This window comes from Lepidochelys olivacea (assembly GCF_965140295.1).
Source record: "Lepidochelys olivacea isolate rLepOli2 genome assembly, chromosome: 17".
In the NCBI taxonomy this organism is placed as follows: domain Eukaryota; kingdom Metazoa; phylum Chordata; order Testudines; family Cheloniidae; genus Lepidochelys; species Lepidochelys olivacea.
The window spans coordinates 53027-66162 of NC_140427.1; the positions used below are offsets into that span (position 1 = coordinate 53027).

At 40.6% G+C, this 13136-nt stretch overlaps 1 protein-coding gene across 3 annotated transcripts in view; it reads left to right on the forward strand.

The window, feature by feature from the left end:
• Nucleotides 1-13136, forward strand: part of CRK (CRK proto-oncogene, adaptor protein) — a 51243-nt gene that overhangs the window by 27339 nt on the left and 10768 nt on the right. For 2 of the 3 annotated variants that reach the window (XM_084650970.1, XM_084650969.1), the window contains exon 2: nucleotides 3238-3773. In XM_084650970.1, coding sequence (XP_084507096.1) covers nucleotides 3238-3773 — 536 coding nt within the window. The remainder of the gene's footprint in view (nucleotides 1-3237; nucleotides 3774-13136) is intronic. The other variant, XM_084650971.1, reaches the window with a different exon arrangement.

A 13136-nucleotide genomic window follows, 5' to 3' on the forward strand; every position in this document is an offset into this window, starting at 1 on the left:
ATTAGAAAATCAACACAATTTTTGCTTCATTTGATACCAGCACCATAGAGGATCATGTCTTAGTGGATGCCTAATTGCATTTCATACTGGTGTGAAGTCTCCTGCCTCACCCATCCTGCCCTGAGCCCCCGCCGCATCCCTCCTGCACCCCAATCCCCTGCGCTGAGCCACCTCCTGCACTCCACACCCCCTCCTGCTCCCCTGCCTTGAGCCCCTTCCTGCACCTCAACCCCTTGCCCTGAGCCCCTTCCTGCACACCGTACCCCTTCCCACAACCTAACCCCCTGCTCCAGCCCTACAGTGATGGCCTTGCATACAATTTTCCCACCAGATGTGGCCCTTAGGCCAAAAAGTCCCCCTCCCCACCCCCCTGCAATAAGGTAAGGGAGGTTAAACTCTCACCACCCACCCCACCAAAAAAGTTTTGTTTTGTTTTGTTATAGGATGTCCCTTACTTTCAGTTAGATAATTTATACTTATGATTATATATTATAATGTAGGCATTTTGAGAGGTATCTAAATTCATACTTTCCTCTTTGTCTGCCCTATTGGCATTGGTCATGTTGGTTTTGCTCATTTGCTTACATTTCCTTTTGGATATCTCATTTCCGTGTGGATATTTCTTAGTCTGCCAGAATGTGAATCCTGGACTTACTGAGCGTACCTTATAATTTTGCTTCTCTAAAGATATTATCTAGGTGAATTCTCTCACCACAAACACCTCATCCCATAATTCTGAGAGGCACTTTTTTATACCCTTTTTCTCTGGTAGTATCTTTTGCTAGTTGATCATCTTTTCTTTCTGGGAGCATTATCTCCTGCTCAGTTGAAGGAACTACTTGGAATATTCAGGAAGTCAGCCTGAGCCAGTGATCCACCCTGGTAATGCTGCCCTTGATGGTCAAAACTGTCTTAAGAGCTAGGGAGAGTTCTTCTAGCCTTGCACTAAGGAACTAAGGCCCAGGAGCAAGAGTTCTGTTAGAGATCCTCTTTGGAGAAACAGATTTACAAGGTAAGCAACTCTTTTTTGATAGAAGGAAAATGGACTAGAATAGGAGCTTGAAGTATGAGTGTGCCCCCTCCTTACTCATCATACTTATTGAAGTGTGAATCTCTTTGTCTCCATTCCTCCCACAACAACTGGTTATACAATATATGGAATATCAGACTTATTGTTTTCTAAATAAAGTGAAGAACTTAAAACCAAGAAAAAAGAGAAACAGACATTTGGACAACTGAAACCAAGATTGGCAATTCATCTGTTGTATGTCATTCATAATGTATAGTAGTATGGGATGTGATTTATTTAGTTGAATATCTGTTGATACATTTGATATTATGGTTTATAACTCACCTGGCATTTGACAAATGTGAAGAAGGTGACTTATGCTAAGAGAAATTAGAACTAAAAGGTTAATGCACTTGTTGCAATGTTTTGGAAATGTATATTGCTATGTTGATTTGTATAAAATGGGTGTTTATGACTTTCATAAAAAAATACACTTAAAAAAAGGAAGAATAGCCTCATTTGTGTTGGCTCCAAAGCCAAGCTGCTAAAAACTCTTTGTAGTGTTTAGTATCTGTCTTCAAACACTATCTTAGGGCGTATCTTCACTAGCAACGTTAAAGCGCTGCCACGGTAGAGCTTTAACGTGGCTGTGTAGTTGCAGCACCAGTGCTGGGAGAACGCTCTCCCAGCGCTATAACCCCCTCCCCATCTCCACAAGGGGAGTAGCTCTCCCAGCGCTGGGGGTGCGGCTCCCAGCGCTGGTGCACTGGCTACACTTCCACTTTACAGCGCTGAAACTTGCAGTGCTCAGGGGGATGTTTTTTCACACCTCTCTATATTTTATTGCTCAAAAAATTTGGAGAAATAAACCCGAGCAGCGCTGTAAAGTGGCAGTGTAGACAAGGCCTTAGTGTGTTTTTTTGACTAACTACTAGTAACTAATTGTAACTGCAACATTGCTCTCTTGATGTAACATTCAGGACAGTGATGCTGTAAAGAGTAGAGGGCTAAAAAAGCTGAACGGTTCATTCTTTATCTTGGGCTTGTACCTAAAATTCATTCTATATCAAATACACAGATGTCTTATACTTCGGAAATGAAAATCCTGTACAGTCCCAAGTGAAAAGCTGAATGTGGGTGAGTTTATAGATGTGGTAGGTCGAAGACACACACAAGTAAGAAACAAAACTCCCTCAGAATAAACTTGGGAGTGAAAATCAGATTCGTATTAAATAGTAAAAATCTTCATTAACACAGAGTTAAGGTTGTTCAGTGATAGTTTCCAGAACATCAAGTTCAGCAAAACTCAAACTTGTGAAAACAAGGAAATACAAAGTTAAGGTAAATGCCCATGCAACTGTAACTCTTCCCCTCTGGAGCTGGAAGGAGCCCTTGGCAATTGTCTACATGTTTTAGGTATAGAGGTACTGAAAAGTGGAAGCAATAGGTCAGGCTGATTGGTACAGGTGTGTTTGTGATATAAGGAGATCTGTGGATTTGTTTGAGGAATGCAGAGGTGTGATTTTGATATGAGTGTATCTGGCTCTGTGCCCCCATGCATAGGATCAAATGAAAGAGGCGAATGTGTAACTTGAGGTTCCAGTCTGCATCATTTCAATAGAGAGTTGTGTAGGGTATGTCAGTAGCAGGGTGCTGGGGTTGACTTTTCATGGGTATGGTCAATAGTAAGAAGGGATATGAGAGCAGTCTGTGGATTTAATGATGGGTAAGGGAAGGTATAGGTTTAGGTGGTTTAAAAGGGTGTTAAGTGGTCATTAAATTTTACAGGAGTCAACCAGTTAGAGTTGAACTTTGAACGGAAAGATGGTCTTAATCTTAACTATAGCATAAGTGACCCACTGCTTTTTTGTTCTAGTCTGCCTAGCCCCACCTTCCTAGTTTGACAAACTTCACTTCTAAAAATAAGATTCCATTCCATCTGAATAAGATCCACACATTCTACCTCCCGATTCTGGAAGGTACAGGTTACTGTTCACTTCATTATTCTACCATATCAAACTTCAGTTTTCTTCCATGTATGCATATATACAAATCACTAACTATGTACAAAGGTTAGATACAATGAACAACATTATTCTGAAGTATAGTGCTTAATTCTGCATCAAATTATTCATCGGAAACGTCAATAATTTTCATAGAGATTAAGTTTCAATTTGTCACATTTTTATTATATTCTCTTTAATAATGTGCTGCCATTTTTCTTTTAGGGTTGAATCCCTCCAGATTCCGAATAGGTGACCAAGAGTTTGATTCATTACCATCTTTACTGGAATTCTACAAAATACATTATTTGGACACTACAACCTTGATAGAACCTGTTTCCAAATCCAAGCAGAATAGTGGAGTTATACTGAGGCAGGAAGAAGCTGAATATGTGCGAGCTCTCTTTGACTTTAATGGAAATGATGAGGAAGATCTTCCATTTAAGAAAGGAGACATACTGAGAATCCGGGATAAGCCTGAAGAGCAATGGTGGAATGCAGAAGACAGCGATGGAAAGAGGGGAATGATACCTGTTCCTTACGTGGAGAAGTATAGACCTTCCTCTGCTTCAGTATCTACTCTGATTGGAGGTAACCAGGATAGTTCCCACCCACAGCCACTGGGTGGGCCGGAGCCAGGGCCCTATGCCCAACCCAGCATCAACACTCCGCTCCCTAACCTTCAGAATGGCCCTATTTATGCCCGGGTTATCCAGAAGCGAGTCCCTAATGCCTACGACAAGACAGCCTTGGCTTTGGAGGTACATAATGGGCAAAAATTAGAAAGAAGAGATTTGTTCAAGGGATTTCCCTTTCAAACACATAGCCTTTGTAGGAATGCTGAGAGGGAGAAAGCATTTTAATATTACTCTTGATGTAAAACTAATAACTAGTTTAATGTTTTGGATGGAGACTTTATTTGAAATCTATTATAAATGACTAGAGAAGGTTCTGATAATTTATATTATAAAATGTTTAGGGTATTATATTCGCTGAACAAATAACCTATTTCACTTCAAGCATTACTAATATAGCAAGGCTTCCCCATCCACATTCTTATTCACTTCTTCATGCTTCTGAGTTTTTTTTTCCCCAATAACAAAGTTAAGAGTTCATAAACTGGTTAGTTTGGATACTTGGGCACAGTCTCTTTCCATTCCTAAGTAGGGATGCTGACTTCTCTCCCACACCTCCAGTTTAATAATACAAATGGTTCTATGGCAGGATTTATGTATGAGCTCCTTTAATAACACACTAAGATGGTGCTGATCATGCATGTGGTTTATCTAGAACATCACACACTGAAATAAGAGCACCTTTTAGGTGATTGCTTTTTCAGTACCTCCCTGTGTTTCATGTAGTCCTGGTAACTCTACATGTGGAAAGCATTGGGACGAGTGGATGCAGGATGCTTCTTGATGCATCACCACTTTTCCTTAAAGGGATTAATCATTTTTTGATTGTACATTCAAATAGTCATACATGAATTCTTTTCTTTTTTCCTTTAAAATGAAATGCCAAGGAAATAGGAGTACTGTATAGACACACTTCAACTAGATATCCTTAAAGTGAAGCTTGAGGGAATTGGGAGGAGGGCCTTCTCAGTGGTAGGCTCTCCTCTCAGGATGGCATGTAAAATGCATCTCTTTATCCAGGCTTTCCTTTAACTACAGTCTCTGGATTTTCTTTATTTAATCTGCTTCCTGTTGTCCACCATCTTGGATTCTTTCAGGGAAACTGAGACAGTTTCTGTGAGGAGGCACAGAGGAAGCGCTCCCAATTCTTGTGATATTTAGTTTTGTCTTGCATGGTATAAAATGTACCTAAATACCTCAGTGATGTGGACACTATACATAATTACAACATTATGAATAATGTTGTCATAGCAACAGTAGAAGTAATGTGGTGTTAATCAGATTATAGATGCATAACCTGGAAAATCCAAAACTTTTTTTCCTAAAGATATTGTAACTTGGCCAGGGTGCACGCATGTAACTTGTTACTATATATGTTGTTGCATTTATGCTTTAAAGGTGAAATGGAAAGCTAAAATAAAAATTTAAGTAAATCAAGAAATGTGCCTAGAATTAACCCACAAACAATTTTTCCAGGGTTTGAGGGACACTCAGCACATAGTTTTTAATTTTTAGAATTTCACAAAGCCCTAAAATTGTTTACTTTTCTGGGTTTACTGGAGACGGGCCCAGAATGATGGATTCTGGGATATCATAGGTACCAGATGTACAAAAGCTCCGATATTGATGTTGTGGCATCTCTAGCAAACCAAAAAGAGCAGGTTTCAGAGTAACAGCCATGTTAGTCTGTATTTGCAAAAAGAAAAGGAGTACTTGTGGCACCTTAGAGACTAACCAATTTATTTGAGCATGAGCTTTCGTGAGCTACAGCTCACTTCATCGGATGCATACCGTGGAAGTCTGCTGTTTGCATCCGATGAAGTGAGCTGTAGCTCACGAAAGCTCATGCTCAAATAAATTGGTTAGTCTCTAAGGTGCCACAAGTACTCCTTTTCTTTTTGCAAAAAGAGCAGGTTTTCCCCCCCCCGCAAAGTTCAGTGAAATTTTAAATTATGTGTTGAGTGACACCATACCCTCCAATATCTCTAGCAGCCTTATTAGTGGGTACAGTTGTCACACATTTCTGGACTTCCCGCTTTAGGTTTAGTTCACATTTAAGGGAAAATTCCAGTGCAAAATTAAAGCTTATAAGTAAACTTTAATTATAAAGAATTAAGCTCTGAAGAAAATGTATGTTAAAATTAAATGTACATTAACAGAAAGCTGCTGTGTTGATTGGTGATACAAAGTGGGATTGAAAGTATTTATTTTCCCTTAGAAAGCACTGGAAATGTAGGTTGTCTTGTGCAGTCCTTTTATAAGGGGCAAATTACATGCAGGTGCCTTGGGCAGGTCTTCCAGTAGTAGAGTTCATGGGATTGGACACTCATCTCTTCATGATAAATGACCTATCAGCCTGCCAGAGTTTGTAAGGTCTCCATGGAGACCTTTTCTGCCCTGTTCCAAATGAATTTAGAGAATACCACTGGCACAGGGGTTCTTAAACTTCATTGCACCGCGACCCCCTTATGATAACAAAAATTACTACATGACCCCAGGAGGGGGGATCAAAGCCTGAGCCCGCCCGAGCCCCACTGCCTTGGGCGGGGGCAGTGGGGGAAGCTGAAGCCCAAGGACTTCAGCCTCAGGCATGGGGGAGCATGTAACCTAAGCCCCACCACCTGGAGCTGAAGCCTTTGGACTTTGGCTTTGGCCCTGGGTGGTGGGGCTCCAGCTTTGGCTTTGGCTAACACCAAAGCCCTGGCAACCCCATTAAAACGGGGTTTCGACCCACTTTGGGGTCCAGACCTAAAGTTTGAGAACTGCTGAAATCTTCTTTCCTAACTAAAGCCATGAAGTTGTAGTGTCACAGGGTCTGCTCACCACTAGTGTGCCTCCTCCAGTTCACTCTGGGGATTAGCTGATTTCAGGTCCAATGCCTCTTTTCCATCTCTCACCACATACCCTGCCTTCTCTTCCTGGCTCTCAGCAAGGCAAGATGCTTTGTGGTCGTAGCTGAGCCCTCTGGCCAAGTCAGATGTGTCCTCCCCTTCCGGTATCAAAGTCTCTTTGTGTGAACGGGCTCAGGCAGTCTTCCCATTCACTGCCCAGCCAGTGCCACTTCCCCAGTAGCTGGTAGGGGAACTTGGGCCTACCCCCCTACTCCAAGTTCCAGCTCAGGGTTCCTCTAATCACCAGCCAAGGTCTGTTCCATTCTGGTCCTTACTGCCTCTTCCCTGGACCTTTCCTAACCTTCTGACTCCGCCTCCTCTGGGTTTGTTAGCTTCAAAGCTCCTTCCTCCCACGGAGTGACTGTAGGGTACTTCCCTGCAGCCTCCTTCTGCTGCCAACTTCCCATCTTTATAAACCCAGCCCAGCTCGTTCCTCCTCAGCTGGGCTCCCTTATTATTCAGTCAAGGCAGGAGTGCTGGAACAATTTGTATACTGGGGGTGCTGAAAGCCATTGAACCAAACTGTCAACCCTGTATACAATGAAAACTACTTCAAGCCAGGGGGTGCAGCAGCACCCCCAGTTCCAGCATCTATGAGTCAGGGGATTACTAAGACACCTGATTCCCCTCAGCTGTGGCCTGTGTGGTTAATTGACCCCCTTTTTATCCTACATTATCCCCTTCCAGGCAAGCATGGGTGAACACCCCATAACACCCTAGAGACTCAGCTGTTTAAAATAGGGGGTGGGGATTGCACTGATTGTGCTTGACAAGTTAAGGATTTAACTAAGATTGGATTCCCTTTTTCCTTTTTCATAGAATCCTAGAAATGTAGAGCTGGAAGGGATCTCCAGAGATCATCTAGTCTGCGCACATGCTGAGCCAGGACCAAGTATACCTAGACCATCCCTGACAGGGGTTTTTCTAACTTGTTCTTAAAAACTTTGAATGGTGGGAATTGTACAACCTCCCTTGGTAACCTATTCCAGTGATTAACTATCCTCATATTTAGAAAGCTTTTCCTAATATCTGATCTAAATTTTCATTGCTGCAAATTAAGCCTGTTACTTGTTCTCCTACTACCTTTCAGTGGACATGGAGAACAATTAATCACTGTCCTCTTTATAGCAGCCCTTGACATATTTGAAGACTTGTCCTTCTTCGGTTGTCTTTTCTCAAGATTAACATGAGTCCATTTTTTTAACCTTTCCTCATAGGTCAGGTTTTTTAAACCTTTGATCATATTTGTAGTTCTCCTCTAGACTCTCTCCAGTTTCTCCTTTCCTCAAACATAGCACCTAAAACTGGACACAGTACTCCATCGGAGGCCTCACCTGTGCTGAGTATAGTAGGACAATTACCTCCTATGTCTTACATACAACACTTTTGTTAATACACCCCAGAATTTTCATCTAATTGTTGGCTCATATTCAATTTGTAATCCACTATAACCCCTAGATCCTTTTCAGCAATACAGTTGCCTAGCCAGTTATTCCCTGTTTTGTATTTGTGCATAAATTTTTTACTTCCTCATTGTAGTACTTTGCTCTTATCTATACTGAATATCATAGTGTTGATTTCAGACCAGTTCTCCAATTTGTCATGGTCATTTTGAATTCTAATCCTGTCCTCCAAAGTACTTCCAAGTTCCAACCTCTCCCAGCTTGGTGTCATCGGCAAATTTTATAAGCATATTCTCACTCCGTTATCTAAGTCACTAATGAGAATACTGAATAGTACTGGACCCAAGACAAACCCCTGTGGGATCCCACTGGGTGGATCCTCCCAGTTTGACAGCAAATCATTGATAACTATTTTTTGAATGTTTTTTCAACCAGTTGTGCACCCATTTTATAGTACCTTCATCTAGTTTGCTTATTTTATTTACATTTGAACTACCATGTATGTAGGGCTTAAAATTTTTGTGAAACATCTACTAGCCCAAGGGCTGAGCTTACCAACGAGGATGCAAAATACCAATTCTGCCATGTCCCTCACAATTTAAAGAAATACAAATAGTTGTATGGTTCTTGTTCTTTCTCTAGTATTGGCAATTCTGATTTTTAAAAAATTGCCCTTACATTTCTCTTCCCCCTTCCTGGCTTCACTCCACACAATTTTTTTTGTCTCAAATAGATCACTGTGTATCTTACTGAGTTGTTTCCACTGTGTGTTTCGTTTCCCTATACCCTGTGCACTCTACCTCCTCCCAAATATTAGTCTTGATCTCTTCCCCCATCTGTCTCTTAGTACCATATTCCTCTAATTTCCTTAAATCTTTCTCTTTTCTCTCCAGTATACACTGTACCCTATTTGTGCATCTGTACCCTACCCTGGTCATGCACCTACTCTGTCTGCACTGTGTCTGCTGTCTAAGGAGACAGCACTCCATTGACTTATATTCAGTTAATATTTGGAAAAATTTCCACATAGCCATAAGGGCAAGAGACTAATGTTTTTTAAGGAAAGCTTTGATCCTGCAGAGGCTGACTGTGCTGCTTGGGAAAATTTTCTGCTTGCCCCAGGCAAGTGGCTTTTTCAAGCCCTGTATTTGTGATCCAGACTACAAATAGTATTTTTGTACTGCCTCCATAAGATTAAAAGTAGTGTATTTTAGAAAAGCCCAAGAAAAGAGCTGATCTCTGGAGGAAGTGACACCCTGACAAAGGATATACTGAATATTGGAAGAAAGATAGAATATGCATATCAGATGTTGTAAAATTAAAGCTATGTTGATATGCATAAATGTTCACTTTCAAACATAGTCAAGGAAATGAAGCTTTAGAATCTCACTAAGGATGTAAATGATCTTGAAATACCATCAACCCCTCTTCCTCATTACTTTGTTACAAAGGGTATACCTTGTTTAGATCCTTTATGGAGCACTAGTGGGACTCTGTGTAACTCTCTTTATCTTTGGGCCAGTGGAGATCATTATGTGGTAAATGCCTGGTTTTTGCTGTAAAAGTATATCAGCTACAGCTAGTGTAATGAAGATGGAGTTAAAGTTCTGAGGTAACTGCACCTCTGACCTTGTGGCCTCCTTGAGGGCACTATTCTCAGGCCTCTTGCCATTTCCTTTTTCTCAGCAGGAACCTATATTCTTCTCCCTCCAGACAAGGGATTTAGGCTGCAATTTCCTCCTACAGCTCACTAGGATCACTTTAGCACAGTGGTTCTCAAACTGGGGGTCAGGACCCCTCAAGGGGTCACAAGGTTATTACATGGGGGGGTTGCGAGCCGTCAGCCTCCACCCCAAACCCTGTTTTGCCTCCAGCATTTATAATGGTGATAAATATATTTAAAAGTGTTTTTAATTTATAAGGGGGGTTGCACTCAGAGGCTTGCTATGTGAAAGGGGTCACCAGTACAAAAGTTTGAGAACCACTGCTTTAGCAAGTCTGAATTAAGTTCAGCAACTACTTTCCTGCTACCTTCTGCGGGCTATGACGGTTAATCAGTGGCCAACCAGCCTTCATGAAGCAAAGTATTTATATAGAGAAAACAAAAAAACAGCTTATATATATTCCAGTCTTACTAGGTGTCGGCAATTTTCTACATGGGGACCCTGGTGTGTTTGAAAATCCATCAAACCATTTCAGCAAGGTTTGCCCCAGTTGGTTACAGTTTCATTTTAGATCTTGGATCCAATGAGTGATACCTCCCGCCCCCGACCCATAGCAAGCTGACCACTAAATACAGTTCTCATTTCTTTGTCTGCTGGGCCTCTTGAACTGGGTCAAAAGCAGTATGTGCAGTTTACCGCAAGGTGTAGTACTTCTGTAAACTTGTTAACCTGCCTAGAGATGTGTAGTAATTACCCTTAGAGACAGAGGTTCCTAATAGTTCATTCCTGTTTAGTGACTTCCCTTCAGTTACTGTATTGCTTGTCTTGTTTCAAGAAGGAAATTAACCTCTTTACACCCAGCACAGAACAATACAAGGTGAGAGGGAAAACTGAATTGCACGTATTCTTTCATAAATATAAATGTTTCCCAATTCTCTACAAATGGTATCGATAAACTCTCTGTAAAACCATTCTTTAAGGACATCTAAGCAAAGACAGAGCACTGTCTTCTTTTGTGCATTACCAGACTCTGTCAAATATTTGAAACAAAGCATTGGAATGCCAAGTTTTGAAGCTGATTTAAGAAGCTCTAACTTAACTTTGATTGGTTATTGAGAGTTAAATTGTTAATTTAAAAACAAATTAAAAGCTATTGTAATAACTTGGAAACTGATTATGCCTGCTTTCCAGTGAGGTGAAGATTTTTTTCACTCTTACTTTGCTTTATCAATCTAAAGAGATTGGAAGTATTACTGACAGGTCACATCCAAATGAGAGAGCGCTTCATTCACTAAATGGAGATAGTGAAACAGGGACAAAGACTACTAAAATATAGAAATCTCCCCTTTTGATAACCTTCATTGAAAGTCTCTAAACCAGAACAACTATTTTTCTTAACTGTGTATAGTGGGACTGTGTGCCAAAGGGACAAGTTAAATTTGCCTTGGGAACCATAATTCTTACTTTACTGACTCTGGTTGCTATTTGAAATATATAACAATGCACTAAAGAGGCTTTATCATTTTCATATTGTACATTCTTGTGAGGAATGGGCAAGGGAACACTTCTATTAAAAAAGAAAAAAAAAAGAGGTGCCAAGATAAGTTACTACAAGATTTATAATATAAAAAAACCTTAAAAACCAAATTATCTGTTTTGTAGTATATTTTACCTAGAATTTAATTATAGATTGTTATCTAATCACAAGCTTTGCCTGTTATTGCTTACCATCTAAACATATTGATCCATATATACTGGTGTCTCACAGCCCATTTTTCAGGTTATGCCAGCACAGAGGAATTGCAAAACAGTCATAAAGCCCCTTGAGAATACTTCCAGTACAGTGGGATTCCGACAAGCTCAGAGCTGGCTCCATTGTCTCCATGCCTCCCCCAGTGCAGAGTGCACTAGTAGAAGCAGGAGGTCAACGGGGGGGGCATGGCTGAGGGGTACCCCTTTGCTCCATCTGTTTCCCAGTGCTGCTAGTTCTTCATTCACCACCAGGTGCTGCAATGTCTTCAAGGCTACCCCAGTGGTTCTCAACCTTTCCAGACTACTGTACCCCTTTCTGGAGTCTGATTTGTCTTGCACATCCCAAGTTTCACCTCACTTAAAAACTACTTAGTTACAAAAACAGACATAAAAATATGAAAGGGTTACAGCACACTATTACTGAAAAATTGCTAACTTTCTCATTTTCTCTGTATGAAATTTTAGTTTGTACTTACTTCTCTAGTGCTTTTTATGTAACCTGTTGTAAAACTAGGCAAATATCTAGAAGATTTGATGTATCTCCTGGAAGACCTCTGTGTACCCCCTGGGGTACACATACCCCTGGTTGAGAACCCCTGGGCTACCCTAACCTGCAGTCCCAGGATAGGAGAGATGCAAACCACCTCTGTTCCACTGTTCCTGTGTGGTGAGCTCTGAATTGTCTCTCTTCAGCACTCTCACTTCATTTCCAATTATCCCTTTTGAAATTCACATACACTGTCACATCTAGAACAGAAGATTTAACCATATCAGAGAAAATATTTGAATCTATGGAAAAACTTGATTATAACACATTGGTAAAACCTTTGTTATACTAAAGGCAAAATAAACTGAAAGTAGGTTTCTGGAACATTTCAACAATGGATGAAACAACAAAAGCTGTGCAGGTGATGAAAGAAATGGAGACACACAATTTTGAAATTCTTGAGGTACATTAATGTCAATGGCCAAGAGCTGATAAAAAGCATTTTTTAAAAAAAGGTCAGTGTAATTGGGAAGGCAAGATGGTTAGTGCTCAGGAATAGCATTAACTATGACTTCCAAAGAAAAAAATCATATAGACAGTGGGAGCTGATTAACAGCAGATTGTTTCAAACATGATACAAATATGACAATTATACAGTGTTATGCACCAACAGACAACAACAGTAAGATCAATGATCATTTCTACAGTTGCCAACAAACTCTGACAATATTCCCAAGCATGACATTTGCTTAATAATGGTGGACTTCAGTGCCAACATTGGGGATTATGATGACAGAATGGATAAAGCAATGGGCAAGCATGACCTTGGTTTCTAAAATCAGAATGGAGAAAGACTGATAGAACTGTCTGGTATCAGGGCTTGTAATTGATGGAACACTATTCCCAGACAAAGTTATACATAAAGTAACTTGGACTTTCCCAGATGGAATGGCAGCATTAGATGGCAAAGGAGTTTTAAAGCTCTCAACAGCTATTCTGGAAAAAATTCATTTGCTAATGAAAGCAGTGTTAACATACTATATCTGCCTCATAGCGTGTTGCAGCATTTCAGTCTGGAGGTGATGAATATATGGATCATTTTGGCCAGATCATCATCTGGGAGCTAGGTGTGAAGTTCTACTTGCCAGCTGAAGGTAGAAAAAGGCATATTTCACCACTGATACAACATGGGTGTCTTGATCTAGTGATGAGCTGAACAGGACTTGAAGCTTTGTACCATTTTGATGAATAGGGGTTAGATGCTTTCTGTGGAAGGGGAAGATCAGCGTCTT